We start from the raw sequence: 24,436 nt of genomic DNA on the forward strand, positions 1-24,436 counted from the left end.
GAAAAAATCTTGACAAATGCACTGATAGACCAACTAATCAGATCGATTTTTGTATGAGAGATCCACAGAGGAAATAGAAGAGTATGCTAAATTTAGTACACTTAACACATTTATTTTTCACCAGGTAAGGCACATACTGGACTGTCTCAGAAAATTAGAATACACAATATTCTAATTTTCTGAGACAGTCCTGTACATTAATCCACCATTTAAAGCAGGGGTGTCCAAACTTTTTGCAAAGGGGACCAGATTTGGCGTGGTAAAAATGTGGGGGGCCGACCTTGGCTGACGTCCTTTACATAGAACAATATACAGGACTGTCTCAGAAAATTAGAATATTGTGTATTCTAATTTTCTGAGACAGTCCAGTATATTACATTTAGTCAAAGTATGAAAATAGGTGCAACTAATAGTCCAGAAAAGATTATTAAGCATTGAAAAATGGAGTTTTAACTTCTGAACTCTTCAGGGGGAAAAATGTCCCCAAAAAGTATAGACCTGAAAAAGTGTTTTCTGCCATTGTCATGAATGTTTCAGTACTGAAAGATTTTAGGTTGGTCTATTTCTGGTTTTACTTGTGTTTGAATGCACACTCATTCGCTGTTTGAAACTAAGCCATATAAAAGGTGACAATATTGTGTTTTGGTCAATTTCGTTTGAATCAATATAGAACAATAATACGGAATATACAGTAAAACAATTTTTGTTGCTCAGTTTTTGAACTGTATTATCGCTGTTTTCTTACCCAAAAAACGACAAGTACAGTAGTTAATCAGCATAAAAATTGAACCCATTTTTGTTTTTCCGCATTTTCCTCAGTGTAATTTTCTCACTGATTTCCCAGCCGGTTATTGGTGGCTTCACCGCCAAAGCCGTGACACGGCGAGAATCAAAGGCCCTCACCTGCAACTGAGTGAGAAGTAAAAATCCCTACGTGGCTGAGGGCCAAGTGGCGCTTGCATAGGTTTATTAAAAACTTCCCTCATGTGATGAAGCGCTAAAAAAGAAAAAGCCGCGAGACCACGGTCCCCCCCTCCGCTGGTCTGTTTGCGTATGATTAGCAGCCGCCGCTGCGAAACGGCTGCGCAAATACGATACGTGTGTTTGCACGCGTGTTGTGGTACATTTCGGGATTAATCCATAATCTAAACCAAGACGGGCGCACTTTTGATTGCTCAGCTGTGGTCGAAGGGTGTTAAGACGCCTATTTTCATACAAATTTGGACTCCTGGTTAAGATGTCTGGGTTCTCCAAAAATGTTCAAATCACTCACTTATGTTTTCAACTAAACGACTGGATGAGATTCTATTTTTCTAGTCTTTCTTTTCACCCTGACCTGACGCTTTTTCAATGTTTGCCCCTCCATCCAAGGCTGCCCACTGCGAAATTACTCGATTTTATTGCAGTATGTCCAACTGGTTTAAGCACGCTGATCCAGTCAACCCATGACAAGAACGGCCCTCCCTAGTTAAGAGCCGTGTCCTAATAATTTTACCGAAGCAGGGACTGTATAATCTGACTTTACCACTATTTGTCCATTTTAATCCCAGTGACCCGCCATTTATTTGTGGTTTGGGTGGCAAAGTTTGAACTGCCGTCGGTGGTGAAAGACAAACAGGATAGTTCTAAAAATGTACTGTATTACAACCCCTAGCAAAACGTATGGAATCACCAGTCTCGGATGAGCACTCACTCAGACATTTTATTATGTAGAACAAACTCCAAGTGCTGATGGACCAAGTGGATTCACAAGAATCATGGCTCCAACAAGAGAGATGTCTCTTGGGACCAAGGAGAGGATTATCAAACTTCTTGAAGAAGGTAACGCTACATGTATGGTTGCCAAAGATTTGGGGTGTTAACAGTCTGTATCAAAAATCAGGACCAAGTACAAACAGCATGGTAAGGTTGTGAAAGTTAAGCGTACTGGTAGACCGAGTAAGACGTCCAAACGTCATGACAAACAACTAAAGGTCATTTGTCTTGAAAACAGAAGCTGTACAAGACAAATGAAGAAGAAATGGGAGGAAGCTGGAGTCGAGGTATGTGACAGAACTTTAAAGAACAAGGGAAGAACAACATGGGCTAAGGAGAGGCAATCATGGACTGTGAATGACTGGATGAATGTTATTTTCAGTCATGAGTCAAAAATCTGCATTGGACAAGGTGATGATGCTGGAACTTTTGTTTGGTGCCGTTCCAGTGAGATTTACAAAGATGACTGCCTGAAGAACACATCAAAATTCCCTCAGTCCTTGATGATGTGTGGCTTCATGTCAGGCAAAGGCACTGTGGAAATGGCTGTGGTTAAATCTTCAATAAATGTACAAGTTTACATTGAAATTTTAGACAGCTTTCTTATCCCTTCAATTGAAAATATGTTTGGGGATAATGAAATCATTTCCCAAGATGACACAGAGCTAAAACTGTTAAAACATTCCTTGGAGAAAGACTCATCTAGTCAATGTCATGGCCTGCAAATAGCCCAGATCTCAACCCTATTGAAAACCTGTGGTGGAAATTGAAAAAAAAAAAAAAAAAGGATCTGCAAGGATGATCTGGCAACTGCAATCAAAGAGAGTTAGCAGCAAATTGATGAAGAATACTCATCAAGTCCATGTCTCAGAGACTGCAAGCTGTCGTAAAAGCCAGACGTGGTGCAACTAAATACTCGAGATGTGTTTTGATTGTTATTTCTTTGTTTGTTTCTCATGATTCCATATATTTTTCCTCAGAATGGAGTAATTCTATATTTATTTTCCTGCACTTGCTCTATAAAAGTAACATTTACTGACCACCACTGTTTTTATTATTTTCTTTTAGCGTTTCTGAATGCTAAAGAGTTGCACTTTTGAACTAATTCATTATTTTTTTCAAGCTTTTTATCTGAGTTTTTTCTACATAATAAAATGTCTGAGTGAGCGCTTGTCCGAGACTGGTGATTCCATACTTTTTGCTAGGGGTTGCACATTAGCATATGACCACTTACAACACTTAAACTGAACAATCAAATCACTTTTAGATAATCACATCTAGAATCTTGCAATTACTTGCATTTGTGGGATTTTAGATGTACAGTATTTTATTGTTGGTTACACTGCTGTTCTAATATCTTCATTCAACTTTGTACTAAAACAACAGAAGCGGGCATGTCTGCAATTATTGATTAGCATGTTAGCAGAAATACCATTTTCCTTCAACGTCTATCGCCGTTAATGGCAATCACATGATAGTCATCCAATCAATGTGAAATTTTTCATCGCGGGCTTCATTTCCATATCAGTCACGAGATCAAAATAGCGCACGTTGCTCTTTGAAAAGCGGCGAATCTTTGATGCACTGGCGTATTTGCATAGGCTGTGACCACAGGCCTCGCTTGGAATACACTCAGCAGGTGACAGGCAAGCATATGCCTCCGAATGCCATGGGGTCCTGAAGCCGGATCATCTCCAAAGGCTAACTGGCAGCTCTGAGCAGGGACGTCATTAATGCATATTCACAAAGAACAAAAATGTCGCCCAGCTGCTTTGTTGGCAAGCACTACGGAGGCTTCTGACCGCCTTTCCAGACCCGGCTGGGATTTAGCCGCGCTTTCCCTCTTCAGTTCTCATTTTTTTCACACAGGTAGTGGCCTGCAGCTCAGCAACAAAAACAATCTGTATGCCAAATCCTTGATTGTTATATAGATCACGGCAACTGGCTAGTTTTGACAAGTATGCACAAACGTTCGTTCGAATTCTAACTGGATGTTTGTTGTATTTATGACTAATTTGATAGACATGCACACATTTCTTGAATTTTCACATGGGTCAACATCCATCATTTTATTATTTATTCATTTTTTGTACTTGTAAAAAAAAAATTCAACCAATTTTTAGATATTTTTAAAATTATCAAATCCAATTTTTAAAAAAATTCAAAGTGTGAAACCGTTGCTACATTTCCAATGGTTTCTAAGCGTGAAGTTTTTCCACATCAAAAATGGCGGCGACGTTGACGTGTCCATAGATACCAAATGTATAGATCTAGTCTAAAGGCGACGTCGGCCGCGTAAATAATTGTTTCATGATTAATATATTTAATTGCTTCATGATTAATTTGAGTATGAAAATCGATAGCTGATTTTGCTACTTTTATGGAAAACCAATATAATTAAAAATCATTTGAAATTGATTAATTAGTAATCAAAATAAACGCTCCAATTGTTATATATTGTTATCACCAAAGGCATTTTTTTTTTTTAACTACATTTTTTAAGTGTGAAACTGGTGCTTCATTCTTTAGGTACTCTAAACGTGTGTTTTGCCACATCAAACATGGCGGCGAAGTTGACGTACGTTAAGTATGTCCATAGATCCGACATGTGGAAAGGCGAAGTCAGCAGAAAATTTACTGATTTTGCCATGTTTATGGAAAACCAAGATAATTAAAAAATCTTAAATTGATTCATTTATAACCAATTCAAATTAAATTGCAATTTTTATGTATTGTTATAATCATCAAATGCAATTTTGTTAAAAACATTTTTTTGCATGTGTGAAACGATTACTACATTTACAATGGTCTATAAACGTAAGGTTTTGCCACATCAAAGATGGCGGTAAAGTTGACGTGCGTTAAGTATGTCCATAGGTCCCATCTGTATAAGACTAGATGTCTAAAGGCAAATCGGCAGCGTAAATAATTGTTTCGTTTTTTTTTGTTTTTTTTTAATTGTTTCATATGAAGAAAATTAACAGATTTTCCCACGTTTATTGAAAACCAAAATGATTAAAAATCATTTGAAACGGATTCATTTACACCAATTAAAAAATAAACGCTGCATTTGATATGATGTTATACATAACGGCTGCGTCGCAATATGGCCGACAAGTGACAACGCTAATTATGTATATATATGTTGCCTATGAGAATAACAACATGTTAAACTTCTCTCCACTAGTTGGCGACCGTGGAGGCAAACCCACCGGAAGCAGGACGTTCTATTTTTTGATGGCTAAGCAAAAAGTAGTGTTATTTTTCTAACCATTTTCTCCTCTAAACTGAAGAAAATGGATTATCGATACTTGGCAACGTGTAGTAAACTCTTATTTTAAAAGCCATGGCGTTTTACTATGTAAGAGTTTGGTTTCCGTCGTCCTCGTGGATGTACTTTGTTTACCGACTGCTAGCCATGCTAGCCATAAACGATGCAAGGTTCGGATGAAAATTGTTTTGGTGTTAAAAACGGACGCCGACTGCTAATTACAGGGTTTGTATTGATGTTTTTATGAGAATTTAGCAGGGAAAAGCCTGCTTTGGTTTAGTATTCATTTTGCTGTCTACATGCAGATGATCGAGGTGGTGGCTTCCATGGCTCGAGGTCCCGTCTTTCTGGCCGGGGAGCTCATGGAATGTCTCATCACTTTCAGGAATCCCATGTCGCACCTTTCCACTTCTGCCAGCAGGTTAATTCGAATGCTAGCACGCGTTTCGAAGCGATGTTCTACTGTTAGTTCTTCTATGACTGTCTTCTAGTGAGATGTTGGCGTGGGCCAGTGCTCAGATCCACTGTCAGTTTCATGCCAGCGAGAGTAAAGTCAATCTGCCTAACCGGGTCAACAAGCAAGATGTCCAGGCGGACAGTGACACCGTTCTCATTCCCAACAGAGGTCAGAGAGTTAAGACCAGGGGTTAATTTGTGCCGGATCTTGCCGGAACAAGATCCGGCACCTCTTGATTTTGGCCTCCCTGTGTTCCGGGACTTATTTGGGAAGATCTGGCACCTCTCGTGTATAGAAAATAATAATATGAGTTTTTAAAAAATGTATTGTAATAGTATCATTACATATATACTATACATATATATATATATATATAGTATATTACACATACAATCCCTGACAAAAGTCTTGACGCTTATCCATTTTGTAGAAACAATTGCTGATAACTTTTAATGATTCAATTGGTTTCAAAAATGGCTAATATGAAAGCTAAGATCCTCCCAAATGATGTTGAATGTACAAAAATATATTTGTTTCACTGAAAAAAGATTTATCATTTAATGAAGACATAAAGGTCAAATTTTGGCAAGACATAAGTTTTGTCGCCTACAGAAAGTAGTGTGAAAATTGAACAAAAAATTACTTCAAATTAGTGCTGCAACGATTAATCGGTTAACTCGAGTATTCGATTAGGGAAAAAAATTTTGAATTAAATTTTGCTGCTTCGAGTATTCGTTTGATTAAAGTGACATTGTAATGGTTTGTTTTGAAAGTGTTTGCATTTATTTTTATTGATTTGGTTGGATACACAGCCCTCTAGTCTACCTCATTTGACATGCCTGAATCCATCTGCTCCCTGTTAAGACAAACGGAAGCATTTGTTTGAGCTAATGATTTTTTTAAATGCAATCCTATTTTAGTTTAAAGGTATATTTAGCCATTTTTTTGTCGGAATATGTGTCTGAGCCATTTGTTAAGAGCATTGTAAAAAAGTGTTAGCATTTTATAGCATTTAAGCTCGTGGACTTTTGCTATGTAAGTTAGCCACTTGTTCTTTTGTTGTATATAGATCCTCTTTTTTTCTTTACATACCGTGTGAGGCTCAGCTCAGCTATTCTATTTTTTTATGTTCCTTATCCGATTACTTGATTACTCGAACTAAATAGTTCATCGATTAATCGACTACTAAAATAATCGATAGCTGCAGCCCTACTTCAAATACAAAAATATGTTACATAACATAAGCGAGTTATGTAGAGGTGCTGTGAGATCCAAATTTAATATTTTGTATGACTTCCATGGGCTTCGGCAAGGATTCATACAATTTATTGATGAAGTCATCAGGAACATCAAATAAAGCAGTCTTGCATGCCTCCCAGAGTTCATCAACTTTCTTGGGTTTCGTCTTCCATGCTTCCTCTTTCATCCAGTTCATGTTTGGTGGCTAGGCTGGCCAGTCCTGGATGGTCTTGATCTTCTTTGCCTTGAGGAACTTTGAGGTAGAGATTGAAGTATGCGATGGAGCACCATCCAGCTGCAGAATTTGTCCCTTTTTATGGTTAGGAATGTAGGAGACAGCTAAGATTTGTTGATATTTCAGACTATTTATGTTGCCTTCCACCCTGCAGATCTCTCGCACACCCCCATACTGGATGTAACCCAAGACCATGATTTTGTTAATGATGTAACCACCAAACTTCACTGTTTTCTGAGTGAATCTCGGAGCCATGCGGGCTCCAGTCGGTCTCCTGCAATATTTGTGGCGACTGTGGTGTAATTGAATGGACGATTCATCTGAAAAATCCACCTTTTCCCACTTTTCCAGCGTCTATCTTTTTGACAGGCTGCGGGCCTTGGCTAACGCCACACGTTTTTTTTAATTGTCTGCATCCTGAGAGGTAAATAGTCTGAAATATCAACAAATCTTAGCTACCTCTTACATTCCTAACCATAAAAAGGGACAGATTCTGCAGCAGGATGTTGCTCCATCACATACTTCAATCTGTACCTCAAAGTTCATCAAGGCAAAGAAGATCAAAATCCTCCAGGACTGGCCAGCCCAATCACCAGACATGAACATCATTGAGCATGTATGGGGTAGAATGAAAGAGGAAGCATGGAAGATGAAACCCAAGAATGTTGATGAACTCTGAGAGGCATCCAAAACTGCTTTCTTTGATGTTCCTGATGACTTCATCAATAAATTGTATGAATCCTTGCCGAAGCCCATGAAAGTCATACAAAGTATTAAATTTGGATTTCACAGCACAACTACTTAATTCACTTATGTTATGTAACATATTTTTGTATTTGAAGTACATTTTTTGTTCAATTTTCACACTACTTTCTGACGGCAACAAAACTTTTGTCTTGCCAAAATTTGACCTTTATGTCTTCATTAAATGATAAATCATTTTTCAGTGAAACAAATAATTTTTTGTACATTCAACATCATTTGGGAGGGTCTTAGCTTTCATATGAGCCATTTCTAAAACCAATTGAATAATTAAAAGTCAATTGTTTCTATAAAATGGATAAGCGACAAGACTTTTGTCAGGGACTGTAGTTATGGACATTACAGTATAAAATAATATGCATAAATTCATTTACAGAACAAATCCTAAGAATTGCATGTTGTTTATAAAAATTTAACGTAATTTAAAAGAGTCGGAGGTTTGTTGATGCATTGAAAAGCTGGACCAACAAATCGCACCCCTAACATTTAAAAAAAAAACTTGAAATTTGCGGCATCTGGGGAGCAAGCAGCCAGGATCAAACCGTATTTCAACATGCCAAAAAGACCGTTGCATTTACTGTCTTTTTTTTTTTTTTTTAATTAAGGTAGATGAATGGTTCAAAACGAGTCAGACAAGCACAAAAAAAAGAAAAGTCCCACAGCATAGCAAGTGGGCATTTGCGTGTTGTTTTCGGCACCATTTTCTGCGTATGTTCCGGGACCTGTGCCCGTCTCGTCATCCCTGCGTTGTCATATGTACTTTGCATTCCAGCACCTTATGATTGACAAATTAATCACTGGTTAAGAAATAAACGATGAAGTGATCAAATCTCAACGTGATGTCTTCACTAGGTGAACGAGGTCAATGCGTCCTGGACACGCCGCCGAAGATTCTGTTCTGCGATCTGTGTCTAGATCCTGGAGAGAGTAAAACCTGTACGTTATTCCTTGAATTTTTCTTTTCTCATTTTATTTCCTACTCATACTTTTATTTCGCCCGGCAGATTCGTACAGCGAGTACGTACCCGTCGACGGTCCTCCCAGTTTCCGCGGGCAGTCCGTCAAGTATGTTTACAAACTGACCATCGGCTGTCAGAGGGTCAACTCTCCCATCAAACTTTTAAGAGTTCCCTTCAGAGTTTTGGTTCTGCAGGGTGAGACCATCATGGGAGGGGGGGGGATGGCGGAAGTCGCTTGAAATTTGTCTAATTTGTGGTGATCTCCAGGTATGCCAGAACCCTCGTTTCCTCAGGATGAGGAAGTTTCCCCCTCTAACCCGTTCCTTGAGGAAGAGGAAGCCAGTCGGCGGGATGCGCGGCCTTTGGAGAGGGCGCTCGACATGCTAATGATCTCCACATCCAGACGTTGCCCCCGTAAGTTGTTACTTGTGCCACTACTTACCAAAAGCGATGTCTAAACGCGACCTTCTCCAGACATGTTCAACATCACCAATGTGCGAGGAAAAGTGGCAAAGTTCTGCATTTTCAAGACCCTCTACAGACTCGGAGAGGACATCATCGGCACGTTTAATTTCTCTGAAGGCGACATTCCCTGTTTGCAGGTACTTTGCAACTAGGAGTGGGAACCTCTTGGTACCTCACGATACGATACGATTTGCGATACAAAGCTCACGATAACGATATGGCGATACAACGATTATCGATACATTGGTCAGGAAATCATTCTACAATATTCTACAAACAATTAACAGAAAAACAAGCTTCTTGTGTGAATTGGAATTAGTTTATCACTAGTAGACGTCCAATCCGTTCATTCGCTGCCATCCCTCCCACTTCAAACGGATTGAACGTCTATTGCTGTCAGTGGCAGTCAATGCAAGGCAATTAGTTAATTTTGGGCCATTTAAAGTCTTACTGGATCAGCACCAAACAAAAGTTCCAGCATCATCACCTTGTTCAATGCAGATTCTTAACTCTTGACGCCTTGTCCAATGCAGATTCTTGACTCTTGACAAAGTGATGATGCTGGAACATTTGTTTGGTGCCGTTCCAGTGAGATTTACAAAGATGATTGCCTGAAGAAGACATCAAAATTCCCTCAGTCCTTGATGATATGGGGCTGCATGTCAGGCAAAGGCACTGGGGAGATGGCTGTGGGTGGTTAAATCTTCAATAAATGCACACATTTACATTGAAATTTTAGACTGCTTTCTTATCCCCTCATTGAAAATGTTTGTAATTTTCCAAGATGACAATGCATCATGCCACAGAGCTCAAACTGTAAAAGCATTCCTTGGAGAAAGACCCATCCGGTCAATGTCATGGCCTGCAAATAGCCCAGACCCCAACCCTATTGATAACCTGTGGTGGAAATTGAAAAACAATGGTCCACAGCAAGGCTCCAACCTGCATGGATGATTTGGCAACTGCAATCTAAGAGAGTTGGCACCAAATTGATGAAGAATACTCATCAAGTCCGTGCCTCAGAGACTGCAAACTGTCATAAAAGCCAGAGGTGGTGCTACTTAATACTAGAGATGTGTTTTGATTGTTATTTCTTTGTTTGTTTCTCATGATTCTATTTTTTTTCCTGAGAATGGAGTGATTCCATATATATATATCCCTGCACTTGCTCTATAAAATTAACATTTACTGACCACCACAATGTTTTTTTTTTCATTTCATTATATATATATATATATATATTAGGGCTGTCAAAATTATTGCGTTAACGCGCGGTAATTAATTTTTTAAATTAATCACGTTAAAATATTTGACGCAATTCACGCACATGACCCGCTCAGACAGTATTCTGCCTTTTGGTAAGTTTTACAGCAAGGCTTTTTATGCTGTCCAACAGCGAACTCTTGTGGCCGCTTTGCGACATGGTTTATTGTTTTCTTACCATTTCATTATGGCTGCATGACGTCTCGGGCTGATAATGTTGTGCTTCTATGATCCTTGGACAAGATTTGTCCGTAAGTATGGTTGTTGTAAAGAATGTACATATTATGTTAGTAAGCGAAATGTTATATTTTTTGTATGAGACGCTTTTTGTTTATGTTTAGTGAACCTGTATAGCGTGCTAAGCTAGTTGCTAATGCAATGCTTGTGTACTTTTATTTTGTAGTTTTACGACGGTCTAAAGAGGACAATGGTTTGAGGCCATTTTATTAATAAATCAGATGAAAAAGGAAGAAGTGTAATTACTAAGGCGTTGTTCACTAGCTGTCTAGCTTTGGAAAAAGTAGACGCTTCGGAGTGAGGACAGCATAGACAGATTTAAATGACAGTAGAGTGAAATGCCCACTACAGTCCTTATATACCGTATGTTGAATGTATATATCCATCTTGTGTCTTATCTTTCCATTCCAACAATTTATTTCACAGAATATATATATAATTTACAGAAAAAATATGGCATATTTTATAGACTGTTTGAATTGCGATTAATTGCGATTAATTACGATTAATTAATTTTTAAGCTGTAATTAACTCGATTAAAAATTTTAATCGTTTGACAGCCCTAATATATATATATATATAATATATATATATTTTTTTTAAACATTGACACCTTTTTAAAACGATATCTCGATTCTTGGCAGGAGCATATCGATAACCTTTTGGCATACAAAGTATAACGATATATCACCATTTCGATATTTTGTCACAACCTTATTTGCAACACTTGCCGATCGTCGGCATTGTCCCAAAACAACAATTTTTTATTTTTTTTTTGCCAGTATTCAGTGAGCCTCCAGAGCGAGGAGGAGATCGCGCAGGAGTATCAGCGGCGCCCCGGCCAGCCTCTCGCCGTGACCGGACACGGACGTCATTTGGAATCCTGCTTGCACACGGCGTCCAGTCACTTCTCACTCCCCGTTCCCCTCAACGTCACGCCGGGCTTCGGCACAGATGTCGGTGAGTCCGCCGCGCGTCGGTTTATGAGTTCGTTCTTTCTTTTAAAATCAGTAACAAGACACCACGTTTCAGTAACACTGCGCTGGCGCCTGCACTTTGAATTCGTCACTGCACGGGAGCCCGCCGAGCCCCCCGTGGTGTTTCAGAACGAGTCCAAGGCGACAGTGTGGTCCGGTGCCGAGCATGTGGAAGTGGACACTTTTAGCTGGGACCTGCCCATCAAGATCTTGCCTACCAACCCGGCTTTGGCGTCCTACGAGTCCCAGTTCACTGGGACGAACCGGATCAACATTTAAACAGAAACATTGCCCAATTTTTATAGAAAAATTCTCAATTGTACACCTGAAATTAACATCCTGATTAAAAGTGTGATTGAAAGTGGAGTAGGAGTTATTGTCATGTTTAGAACACCAGAAAACATTTCTTTTTGTTGTTGCTTCTCTTTCTGGCCACTGGAGGGCCGTCTAATACGCCCTAATAACCAGTTTGTAATTTAAACTGGAAACTGCAAATCTGGAGAAATTACAATGAGGTTTTACTGTGGTAGATACAGATCTAAAATCCGCCCATGTTGATTTGGGGACATTTCAGAGACACTTCCTGTTTATTTGAGGACATTTTGGGGACACGTCCTGTTGATAGCAGGTCACCTTCCTGTTGATTTGGGGACATTTCGGGGACATGTCCTGTCGGTATCAGGTAACTTGATTTGGGCACGCAGGGTTTTTTTATTTAAAAAAATATATATACTGTATATATCTTAGGATGCCATTGACGGCCATATATATCCAAATTTCCCATTCATTTTGGAAGAAAACAATGTCCTTGTGATTTCTTACCATTTACCATGATAGCCCATTGGCATTCAACTGGTGCCCAAGTAAGTGGATGCAATTGACTGCAATGCACGTCCATGCCATTGACAGTCAGGTACATCCAAATTAGACGTACCTGGCCGTCAATGGCATTATGAGTCAATGGAATCCAAGTACATTGGCATCAATAGAATCGACATACATGGCCGTCAATGGCATCAACGTGGAAAGCCTTTATTGGCATCTGTGAACATTGGTGTAAATGCTATTGGAAATGAATGGGAAATTTGGACGTACATGGCTGTCAATGGCAAGGACGTGCTTGGCTATCAATGGCATCGACTTACTTGGGAACCAGTTAAATGTCAATGGGCTGTCATGGTCAATGGTCAAAAATCACTAGGACCTTGTTTTTCAAAAAAATGAATGGGAAATTTGGACATATATGGCCGTCAATGGCATCCCAATAGAAAGGAATGGGACTGTTTTGGGCCAAGTTTTTCAGAATTCTGTTGATAATTTTTATGCCCCTTAGCGTCGGAGATTTTTGAAATTTCCAAATTAAGTGATTTGGTCAAAAATGGCAGGAAATGTAGCATTTTGAAATTTTCTTTTTCCCAAAAACCAAAGTTTACGGACGAACAGAATATTTTTCGGGGTCGTTTGGAAAAGTTCCTGTCGCGCGAAAATTCCAGTTGTTTCAATATTCGAACTTAACAATATTCGGTCAAACGGTTCGGGCTGTGCGGCGTGGAAAAAACGCGGAGAATAAGATTATGAAAGAAATGCATTATAAAATTGAGGAATTTTACTAACTGGGCCTTAGCAATGTAATGCCCCATATTAAAAAAATTATAAAGTTGAGGAATTTTACTATCTGAGCCTTTGAAATGCAAAGCCTCATTTTATTTTACGTTTAATAAAAAATAAAAACTCCCGTTTGAATTGGCTATAAATTTAGCTCAGTATTAAGCAAGGGGCTCTGACGCAATATGGCCGACCAATGGCAACGCTTGTACACATTGGCTCTCCCCGCACATGGTCTTCGCCCCTTTTTACAGGTTCTGTGCTCGAGCTACGAGTCCATCGATAGTGTTTTGTATTGTATCGAATGCAGAGTCGCATCGATAATTGACTACTTTAGCCTGACAACAGATTTTGCTAGCAGCTGGCTTGTTTGTAGCCTGACTAAAACATCAAATATGTCCCGGAAAAAGCCTTTAAAATGCCAAGTTGGCTTTTAATATGAAATTAGTAATAGTTGGGACAAACTGAGTGTCGGCTGAGACCATCGAGTCTCTGCAAAAGGGGCTTTCTTTGCTCGATCAAGGCCCCGTAGCCCCAAAAAACGCACTCCAAAGTATCACGAGTGCGGTTTATGTGGCGCTTTTTAGTCTAGTTTTGGCTTTACTTTGGTGGACAATGGACACGGATAAGTTTAACTACGTTTACAGCTGCGATTTGGACATCAATGTTCAGCTTAAGATGTAAGTCGAATTTCGAAAATGTACCGAGGCGACGTATAATTCAGTTCTTGTGACCTGACAGGGTGTTAATCAGAAGACTTGCCATAACTCTTTTAATGTATTTAACCCATTGAGGATTGGACGTCGAGCAGTGTCAATGGCACTGAAAAATGTGCATTCATATCTTGTCATCCCAGTTTAAATGAATTTGACGTCTGTTGTGTGCTCAGAGGCAGTTTGGAAGGCAAGCGAGAACAGAAGAGTTACAAAGCCCTCCTTGAAGACCCCATGTTACGCTTCTCCGGACTCTACCAGGATCACTGTTCGGACCTCTACGTCACCTGCCAGGTGTTTGCCGAAGGAAAGCCTCTTGCCTTACCGGTGCGCACCTCCTACAAGGCATTCAGCACACGCTGGAAGTAAGTCTCCAGATTTGTTCCTTGGCACGTTCGAGTTCCTAAAACCACCTCCTGGTCATCCGCAGTTGGAACGAATGGCTACGACTGCCGGTGAAGTATCCGGACCTGCCCCAAAGCGCACAGGTGGCCCTCACCGTCTGGGACATCTACGGGCCCGGTCGAGCTGTCCCAGTCGGGGGTACCACGGTGACACTCTTTGGCAAACATGGGTAAGTCCATTGATCCCGAAGGCATCGGTGAACCCGACTTCAAACCGGACCTCCTATCTGGCGGCAGGATGTTCAGACAAGGGATGCACGATCTGAAGGTTTGGCCCGGGGTGGAGGGTGACGGCGCCGAGGCCACCGCCACGCCAGGTCGCACCAGCAACAGCCTTACCGAAGACCAGATGGGCAGGCTAGCCAAGGTATTTCATTTCATCGTACTTAAGAACCGTGAGAAGCAGACACGACCCTTCACTCTAAAGCACCGTATTATTCCAGGGCCCCGACCTGGAAGTACTTGGTGATGTGAGTACTCGTGGGGTGGTTAGTCTAGGTTGCGCTCACTGGAATGGACTTGATTAGCGCATGGACCTCGGAAGATAAAGGCTGGTAGTTGCTCGGAAAAACGTATTACGATATTTTTTTTGTAGCATCTGTCGTTCAAAGCGCGTTCTCGTTGATGTGCACTGCTTGTACTAACTAATGTTGTGCCTACAGTGTATCACAAAAGTGAGTACACTCCTCGCATTTCTGCAGATATTTAAGTTTCTCTTTTCATGGGACAACACTGACAAAATGACACTATGACACAATGAAAAGTAGTGTGTGTGCAGCTTATATAATAGAGTTCATTTATTTTCCCCTCAAAATAACTCAAAATATAGCCATTAATATCCAAACCCCTGGCAACAACAGTGAGTACACCCCATAGAAACTACGTACATCCCTAAATGTCCAAATTGAGTACTGCTTGTCATTTTCCCTCCAAAATGTTATGTGACTCTTTACAGGAGTGCTGTCAACATTGCTGCAGAGATTGAAGAGGTTGGGGGTCAGCCTGTTAGTGCTCAGACCATATGCCACACTCTTCATCAAATTGGTGTGCATGGCAGTCTCTTCTGAAGACAGTACCCAAGAAAGCCTACAAACAGTTTGCTGAACACATGTCAACAAAGCACATGGATTACTGGAACCATGTCCTACGGTCTGATGAGACGTGCGGGCTTTCTTGTGTACCGTCTTCAGAAGAGGCTTCCTCCTGGGGTGACAGCCATGCACACCAATTTGATGTAGAGTGCGGCGTATGGTCTGAGCACTAAGAGGCTGACCCCCCACCTCTTCAATCCTTGCAGCAATGCTGACAGCACTCCTGCAACGAGTCATGACATTTTGGAGTGAAAATGACAAGCAGTACTCAATTTGGACATTTAGGGATGTACGTAGTTTCTATGGGTTGTACACACTTTTGTTGCAGACTACTTTTCATTGTGACAAAGTGTCATTTTGACAGTATTGTTCCATGAAAAGATACACTTAAATATATGCAGAAATCCGAGGGGTGTACTCATTTTTGTGATACACTGTATACCCTTTTTTGGTGCCCGATACCGATTCCTGTGTGGTAGCGATACCTCGTTTAAAAACATTGTTTTTTTGTAAATAAATCATGAATGATTTCAGCTCACTCTTCCCTACGCAGCTAACCAAGGCCCATCGGCAGGGACACATGGTGAAGGTGGACTGGCTGGACCGCTTGACCTTCAGGGAGATTGAGATGATCAACGAGGTGAGTTTTTGAAGCAGTGGTAACAACGCTTCCGCTAAATGTTCTGTTTTTTGAGAGCAGAGCGAGAAGCGCAGCTCTAACTTCATGTACCTGATGGTGGAGTTTCCTCGAGTGAAAACTAATGACAAAGAATACAGCATCGTTTACTACGAAAAGGTGAAGAACCGTCGTCATGCGGCGGCGGCTCTCGTACGGTCACGCCAACTAAAGGCTTGTCGCTTTCAGGACGGCGATGATGCGGCGCCGGTTCTGTCCAGTTGTGAAATCGTCAGAGTTCCCGACCCACAGATGGGAATGGTGAGCTCATGTTCCTCCGAACGGCTTGCGGTCATTGAGATCTTTTATTCTACTGCAGGAGAACTTGGTGGAGAGCAAGCATCACAAATTGGCGAGGAGCCTCCGCAGCGGACCATCCGACCACGACTTGAAGCCCAACGCCGCCACGCGGGACCAGCTCAATGTGAGTTACGGGTCCGTATAACAGTAAGATCTCCTAACTGATAGTTGGATTTTGGTGTTTCGACAGATCATCGTGAGCTACCCCCCCACCAAGCAGCTGAGCTCTGAAGAACAGGACCTGGTGTGGAAGTTTAGATACTACCTCACCACTCAGGAAAAGGTCCGAGTCGCCCCGTTTCTCACGTCCTGCTCTCGTTCTAGATTTTCCTGGTCTTCTGCCGCAGGCGCTGACAAAGTTCCTCAAGTGCGTCAACTGGGATCTGCCCCAGGAGGCCAAGCAGGCCCTGGAGCTCCTGGGGAAGTGGAGGCCCATGGACGTGGAGGACTCCCTGGAGCTGCTGTCATCGCAGTTCGCCAACCCGACGGTTCGACGCTATGCTGTGGCGCGATTGCAGCAGGCGGACGACGAGGTAGATTTACCCGCGTTCAAACCAAAACAAATGGTAGTCATGAGGCCTTGAGAACACTGAATATGTCTGACTCCTTTGTAGGACCTGCTCATGTACCTTCTCCAGCTAGTTCAGGCGCTCAAGTATGAGAACTTCAGCGATATCCAAGGAGGTCTGGAGCCTGGCAGCAAGCGAGACAGCCAGGGACTTTCAGATGACGCCGCACTGGACAGGTCAGTGATGTCAGTCTAAACCAGGCGTATCCAAACGACAACCCTCGGATTGGAGTTCTTTATACTTCATCAAGACCCCATATGGTCGAAATCGAACTCTACCTGGAGTGTTTGTCATTCATTCGAACCGGCGAATCTTGCCTTTTGACGCCGTGTTTTTTTCCCTGTGCAGCTCCCAGATCCTGACGGCCACATGCGGAGCCCTCCCGACCACGCAGAAAGGAAAAGAAGGAGCAGACGGCGAAAGTCTCGAGGTGTAACGCTCACTCCGCACGGGTGGTTTTCCCAGTCATGGCCTATGCACCAAACAATTTCTTGTCTCTCACGTTCTGCAGCAAGACCTGTGCACGTTTCTCATCTCGCGCGCTTGCAAGAACTCGATGCTGGCCAATTACTTGTACTGGTACGTCTGCATGCGCTTCCTTCGCCAATTCCGTCCAAACGGCGCTAAACTGCTCGCAGGTACGTGATCGTGGAGTGCGAGGACCAGGACACTCAGCAGAGGGACCCCAAAACCCATGAGATGTACCTGAATGTCATGAGGAGGTTCAGCCAAGCTCTGCTCAAGGTCCGTCCCAGTCCCGCTTACGAATACATCTGCCCGCATAGTTTACACACTTCTCCTCTCCAGGGGGATAAGTGTGTGAGGGTGATGCGCTCGCTTCTCGCCACCCAGCAGACCTTCGTGGATCGCCTTGTGCAGTTGATGAAAGCTGTGCAAAGGGAGAGCGGCAATCGCAAGAAAAAGGTATCGATGGATGTGTGTCATGAGTCATGAGTCACCATCAGTTAACGAGCATTAGATTTGAAAAAACAAAAGGCAAGATTCACTGGTTCGAATGAGTGACAAACACTCCAGGTAGAGTTTGGTTTAGAACATATGGGGTCTTATTTATTTTGAAGTATTGATGAAGTAAGAACTCGAATCCAAGGTACGTCATTTGGAAAGCAGCTATTTGAGTATCTAAGAATGCGGACTCCTGGTCTAGACGGAGCGGCTCCAGGCGCTTCTGGACGACAACGAGAAGGTGTACCTGTCGGAGACTGAGCCCATGTCAGGTGTCGTCCAATCACCATCAGTTAACAAGCATTTGATTTGAAAAAACAAAAGGCAAGATTCGCTGGTTCGAATGAGTGACAAACACTCCAGGTGGAGTTTGGATTAGACCATATGGGGTCTTATTTATTTTGAAGTATTTATGAAGTGTGAACTCCAATCCAAGGTACGCCATTTAGAAAACAGCTTTTTGAGTATCTAAGAACGCTGACTCCTGGTTTAGACGAAGCGGCTCCAGGCGCTTCTGGGCAACAACGAGGTGTACATGTCGGAGATCGTGCCTATGTCAGGTTTCTTCCAATCACCATCAGTTAACAAGCATTTGATTTGAAAAAACAAAAAGCAATATTCGCTGGTTCGAAAGAGTGACAAGCACTCCAGGTTGAGTTTGGCTTAGACCATATGGGGTCTTATTTATTTTAAAGTATTGAAGAAGTATGAACTCCAATCCAAGGTACGTCATTTGGAAAACAGCTATTTGAGTATCTAAGAACGCTGACTCCTGGTCTAGACTGAGTGGCTCCAGGCGCTTCTGGCCGACAACGAGAAGGTGTACCTGTCGGAGATCGAGCCCATGTCAGGTGTCATCCAATCACCATCAATTAACAAACATTTGATTTGAAAAAACAAAAAGCAAGATTCGCTGGTTCGAAAGAGTGACAAACACTCCAGGTTGAGTTTGGCTTAGACCATATGGGGTCTTATTTGTTTTGAAGTATTGATGAAGTATGAACTCCAATGTAAGGTACGTCATTTGGAAAACAGCTATTTGAGTATCTAAGAACGCTGACTCCTGGTCTAGACGGAGCGGCTCCAGGCGCTTCTGGCCGACAACGAGAAGGTGTACCTGTCGGAGATAGAGCCCATCCCGCTCCCGCTGGAGCCTCAGATCCGAATTCGAGGCATCGTCCCTGAGACGGCGACCCTTTTCAAGGTTCGGGAACACTCTCATCCGCTCACAGTCATTTGCTCACTGACACCTTCTCGTCCGTCACATCAGAGCGCCCTGATGCCGGCCAAGCTGATCTTCAAAACTGAGGACGGCGCTACCTACCCGGTCATCTTCAAGCACGGAGACGACCTGAGACAGGATCAGCTCATCCTCCAGATCATCTCGCTCATGGATAAAGTACGTCAACCGGTGCTGTGTTCATAGTTCATAGTAGCGTTGCGTCGATACCATTTAATGATCCGTTCATTTGCTGTAATCCCTCCCAATTCAAGTGATGTCAACTATTGATAAATTTATTGTCCATCATCATCTTGGATAGGTCAACTAGCTAAACTAAATCTCAGCGTACATATCGGCGCATTATTATATGGGGCTTTGCCTTGCAAAGCCCAAAATGGTAAAATTGCTGAACTTTATTTTATGGGGCTTTGCCTTGCAAATGTACTTGGATTCCATTGACGCACATGTAAGTCGATGCCATTGACGGCAATGTACGTCGAAATTTCCCATTCGTTTCCAATGGCATTTACATTGCATTGACACCCGTGTACGCAGATGACATTGACGGCCATGTACAGCATGTCGATTCGATTGATACCAATGTACTTGGATTCCATTGACGCATATGTAAGTCGATGCCATGTACTTCCAAATTTCCCATTCATTTTTACTGGCAATGAAAACCCAACAGGAAATGACCTGATACCAATACGGCATGTCCCCAAATCAACTGGAAGTGACCTGATATCAACAGGAAGTGATTGTATCGTGAGATACCCAGAGGTTCCCGCCCATGTTGGACGCTACCCGATTACCGATTCGAGTATCAGCGCAACGGTATTTAATAGCGTTTGATATCTTTTTCAGTTGTTGAGGAAGGAAAACCTGGACCTGAAGTTGACGCCCTACAAAGTGTTAGCCACCAGCACCAAGCACGGTAAGCGTAAGGACACGCAACAAGCGATCGACTTTATTCATCAAACATTTCTCGTTTTGCTAGGTTTCATGCAGTTTGTCCAGTCAGTTCCGGTTGCCGAAGTGCTAGCCACAGAAGGCAACATCCAGGTGGGGTCCGCTCCCGTTGAACAACCGCCGGGTGGTTCCTAACCGGTTCTTGCGCTTCAGAGCTTTTTCAGGAAGCACGCGCCGAGCGAAAAGGGGCCGTACGGCATCAGTTCCGAAGTGATGGACACCTACGTGAAAAGCTGCGGTGAGTCTTTGAGAGCGTGGCGACGCCACGGGAAACACCTTAACATGTGTTCTGAAACCTTTCAGCCGGTTACTGCGTCATCACGTACATCCTGGGAGTAGGAGACCGACATCTGGACAATCTGCTCCTGACAAAAACCGGTACCTGACGTCGACCAGAATGCTGTTTTATTTTTTTACAACTGGATTTGATGAAAATTGCCGCTTCAGGGAAGCTCTTCCACATCGACTTCGGCTACATCCTCGGCCGCGACCCCAAGCCTCTTCCGCCGCCCATGAAGTTGAGCAAGGAGATGGTGGAGGGCATGGGCGGCACGCAGAGCGAGCAGTACCAAGAGTTCCGCAAGCAGTGCTACACCGCCTTCTTGCACCTGCGCCGCTACTCCAACCTTATCCTTAACCTCTTCTCCCTCATGGTGGACGCCAACATCCCCGATATCGCCCTGGAGCCGGATAAGACAGTCAAGAAGGTCCAGGACAAATTCCGGCTGGACCTGTCGGACGAGGAGGCCGTCCACTACATGCAGAGTCTGATCGACGAGAGCGTTGGCGCCCTATTCGCCGCCGTGGTGGAACAGATACACAAGTTTGCACAAGTAAGGCTGCGTTCAGACTGCAAGCATATTAGATTCCTCCTCATATCTGATTTTTAGGACTGACTGGTTTCAATTCCTTTTAAGAAAATCAGTTTTTTGTGTTTTGGCACTGTTCAGTCTACCAAAGAGCCATCTTGTTTCAATCCGGATTTTGGCTGATAGTCTGAACAAGGCTTTAGTGACACGTTACACGACTGTAGCTCTTCATGCAATACCTATTTCAGCCAGGAGATGGCGCCAGATTTGCACTGACTTAGATGAGGCTTTGAAAAAATGAAATGTTGCTAGTACTAAAAGTTTGACCAAATCGCATCATTTACACATAAAAAAATTCCAGGATGATAAGGGGCATAAAAGTTGTATGCAGAATTTGCCAAAAACTTCTCCCAAAACTGGCCAAAAACATTTCTAATGAGATGCCATTGACCGCCATGTGTGTCATTCCCTTCATTTCTAATGGTGACTGGCGCCCATTTGACAGTCATGCATCTGGACGTGTCCCCGAAATGTCCCCAAATCAACAGAGAAGTGACCTGATATCTACAGGACGAGTCCCCGAAATGTCCCAAAATCAACAGAGATGTGCCCTGATATCAACAGGACGAGTCCCCGAAATTTCCCCAAATCAACAGGAAGTCGCCTGATATGACCAAATGTTCCCAAATAAACAGAAAGTGACCTGATATCAACAGGACATGTCCCCAAATCACCAGGAAGTGACCCGATATAAACAGGACATGTCCCCAAATGAAGAGGAAGTGACCTGATACCAATAGGACGTGTCCCCAAAATGTCCCCAATTCAACAAGTGACCTGATATCAACAGGACATGTCTCCAAAATGTCCCCAAATCACCAGGAAGTGACCTGATATCAACAAGACATGTCCCCAAATCACCAGGAAGTGACCTGATATCAACAGGACATGTCCCCAAATCACCAGGAAGTGACCTGTCCCCAAAATGTCCCCAAATAAACAAGTGACCTGATATCAATAGGACATGTCCCTGGTATCAACAGGAAGTGTCCTCGAAATGTCCCCAAATTAACAGGATGTAACCTGATATCAACAGGAAGTGTCCCTGAAATGTCCCCAATTTACCAGGAAGTGACCTGATATCAACAGGACATGTCCCTAAATCACCAGGAAGTGACCTGATATCAATAAGACGTGTCCCCAAAATGTCCCCAAATAAACAAGTGACCTGATATCAACAGGAAGTGTCCCTGAAATGTCCCCATTTTACCAGGAAGTGACCTGATATCAACAGGACATGTCCCCAAATCAACAGAAAGTGACCTGATATCAACAGGACATGTCCCTGATATCAACAGGAAGTGTCCACGAAATGTCCCCAAATTAACAGGATGTGACCTAATATCAACAGGAACTGTCCTTGAAATGTCCCCAAATTAAGAGGATGTAACATGATATCAACAGGAAGTGTCCCTGGAATGTCCCCACATCACCAGGAAGTGATCTGATATTAACAGGACATGTCCCCAAATCAACAGAAAGTGACCTGATATCAACATGACATGTCCCCAAATCAACAGAAAGTGACCTGATATCAACATGACATGTCCCCAAATCAACAGGAAGTGACCTGAAATCAATAGGGCATGTCCCCAAATCAACAGGAAGACACGTGATATCAATAGGACGTGTCCCCAAATCAACAAGAAGTGACCTGAGATCAACAGAAAATGTCCCCGAAATGTCCCCAAATCACCAGGAAATGACGTGATATCAACAGGACATGTCCCTAAATAAGCAGAAAGTGACCTGATATCAACAGGACATGTCCCCAAATCAACAAGAAGTGATCTGATATCAACAGGATGAGTCTCGAAACGTCCCCAAATCAACATGAAGTCACCTGTTATCAACAGGACGTGTCTTCGAATTGTCCCCAAATCAACAGAAAGTGACCTGATATCAACAGGACATGTCCCCAAATCACCAGGAAGTGACCGGATATCAACAGGACATGTCCCCAGAATGTCCCCAAATCAATAGGAAGTGACCTGATATCAACAGGAAGTGTCCCTGAAATGTCCCCAAATCAACAGAGGGTGACCTGACATCAACAGGAAATGTCCCCAATTCAACAGGAAGTGACCTGATATCAACACAACGTGTCTCCGAAATGTCCCAAATCAACAGGAAGTGACCTGATACCAACAGGACACGCCCCCATATCAACAGGAAGTGACCTGATATCAATGGGAAGTGTCCCCGAAATGTCCCCAAATCAACAGGAAGTGACCTGATATGAACAGGACATGGCCCAAAATCAACAGAGTGACCTGATATCAACAGGAAGTGTCCCCGAAATGTCCCCAAATCAACAGGTGACCTGATATCAACAGGAAATGCCCCCAAATCAACAGGAAGTGACCTGATGTCAACACAACGTGTCTCCGAAGTGTCCCCAAATCAACAGGAAGTGACCTGATATCAACAGGACATGTCCCCAAATCAACAGGAGGTGACCTGATATCAATAGGTTGTGTCCCCAAAATGTCCCCAAATCAAGAGGAAATGACCTGATATCAGCAGGACGTGTCCCCCAAAATGTCCCCAAATCAACAGGAGGTGAACTGATATCAACAGGACGTGTCCCCAAATCAACAGGATATCAGCCACAGCAAAGCCCCGTCGTAGTTTCCCCAGAAATTGCAGTTTCTAGTTGAGTTAAGATATCAAAATAAAGACCAAAAATGACCTTTTTTCTTTTGTGTGTTTCAGTACTGGCGTAGGTGAGCTGCAGGACAAGGGTGTACCAATTGCACCTGAAAAGAAAAAAAAAATTAAGCCAGCTGATGAGGACAACTGGTCTTTTTTTATTTTATTTTAAACAAATGTTATATTTAAATGAACTGTGTTAGCCTCCAATATATGAGATTTGCTGATTTATATTAGCACCCAGGGGGGGAAATGGTAAAATAATCAATTCTAACATGTCTTGCCATCCATGCTCAAGAAGACGATGGACTGCTTCTTTAGAACAAAAATGGATTCCTCTCAGAGCTTGGGTCCGTGTATCTTTTAAACATTTGTTTTTTTCTCCTAATTTTGGAAAATAAAAAATTGGAAAACAAACCGAATTCAGTTATTTTTTTAATCAATGTGTATATGCATACAAAAAAGCCTTGATATACGTGATTGTTCTATAGGATGTGGGAGGAAATGTCTGCGTGAGTGGAAGTTTTTTAAGAAACTTAACAGCCGAGGACGAGCGCAAACTGACGCAACAGCGACGCTCAGCGGCGGGAGAACGTACTAATGTATTAATCCGGCGAGCAGCGCTCGAGCAGCTTTTTTTTAAATTATCATTATTTTGTAGTTATCATTTAAAACTTTTTCAACGTTCCCAGGACAATTCCGTTTTGTGTTTTATATGTGGTAAACAAAAAACGAGAAAGTCTCCCGTTTCCCGATTAAGCAGTGGGAATTCAAGAACGG

The 24,436-nt window shown here is 42.5% G+C and overlaps 2 protein-coding genes across 2 annotated transcripts; both read left to right on the forward strand.

The window, feature by feature from the left end:
- The first annotated feature begins 4,952 nt into the window (after nt 1-4,952).
- rgp1 (GP1 homolog, RAB6A GEF complex partner 1) lies at nt 4,953-11,986 on the forward strand. The gene is made up of 9 exons (XM_057855738.1): nt 4,953-5,251; nt 5,332-5,447; nt 5,518-5,651; nt 8,572-8,655; nt 8,724-8,873; nt 8,946-9,092; nt 9,153-9,280; nt 11,426-11,603; nt 11,676-11,986. The coding sequence occupies exons 2-9, from the start codon at nt 5,332-5,334 to the stop codon at nt 11,897-11,899; spliced, it is 1,161 nt and encodes a 386-aa protein (XP_057711721.1). The 5' UTR covers nt 4,953-5,251; the 3' UTR covers nt 11,900-11,986.
- Nucleotides 11,987-13,549: 1,563 nt separating this feature from the next.
- Nucleotides 13,550-24,068, forward strand: pik3c3 (phosphatidylinositol 3-kinase, catalytic subunit type 3). Its single transcript, XM_057855356.1, has 23 exons — nt 13,550-13,905; nt 14,115-14,303; nt 14,369-14,512; nt 14,580-14,709; nt 15,987-16,073; nt 16,134-16,229; nt 16,299-16,370; nt 16,429-16,533; nt 16,600-16,692; nt 16,757-16,942; nt 17,024-17,154; nt 17,327-17,408; nt 17,490-17,557; nt 17,617-17,722; nt 17,786-17,902; nt 19,014-19,145; nt 19,212-19,340; nt 20,031-20,100; nt 20,164-20,228; nt 20,289-20,373; nt 20,439-20,513; nt 20,583-20,968; nt 23,720-24,068. Exons 1-23 carry the CDS (start codon nt 13,841-13,843, stop codon nt 23,732-23,734), a joined length of 2,628 nt encoding a protein of 875 aa, XP_057711339.1. The 5' UTR covers nt 13,550-13,840; the 3' UTR covers nt 23,735-24,068.
- The last annotated feature ends 368 nt before the right edge of the window (nt 24,069-24,436 follow it).

Source organism: Corythoichthys intestinalis, chromosome 13 (assembly GCF_030265065.1).
Source record: "Corythoichthys intestinalis isolate RoL2023-P3 chromosome 13, ASM3026506v1, whole genome shotgun sequence".
NCBI lineage: Eukaryota > Metazoa > Chordata > Actinopteri > Syngnathiformes > Syngnathidae > Corythoichthys > Corythoichthys intestinalis.

Bases quoted from the DNA above. Each gene is read 5' to 3' on its own strand.
- pik3c3 (XM_057855356.1), top strand. From the start codon at position 13,841: ATGGACACGGATAAGTTTAACTACGTTTACAGCTGCGATTTGGACATC. The intron at 17,409-17,489 runs GTGTAACGCTCA...CACGTTCTGCAG, and splicing joins CAGACGGCGAAAGTCTCGAG to CAAGACCTGTGCACGTTTCT. The intron at 20,514-20,582 runs GTACCTGACGTC...TTGCCGCTTCAG, and splicing joins TCTGCTCCTGACAAAAACCG to GGAAGCTCTTCCACATCGAC.
- rgp1 (XM_057855738.1), top strand. From the start codon at position 5,332: ATGATCGAGGTGGTGGCTTCCATGGCTCGAGGTCCCGTCTTTCTGGCC. The intron at 8,656-8,723 runs GTACGTTATTCC...TTCGCCCGGCAG, and splicing joins TCCTGGAGAGAGTAAAACCT to ATTCGTACAGCGAGTACGTA. The intron at 11,604-11,675 runs GTGAGTCCGCCG...ACCACGTTTCAG, and splicing joins GGGCTTCGGCACAGATGTCG to TAACACTGCGCTGGCGCCTG.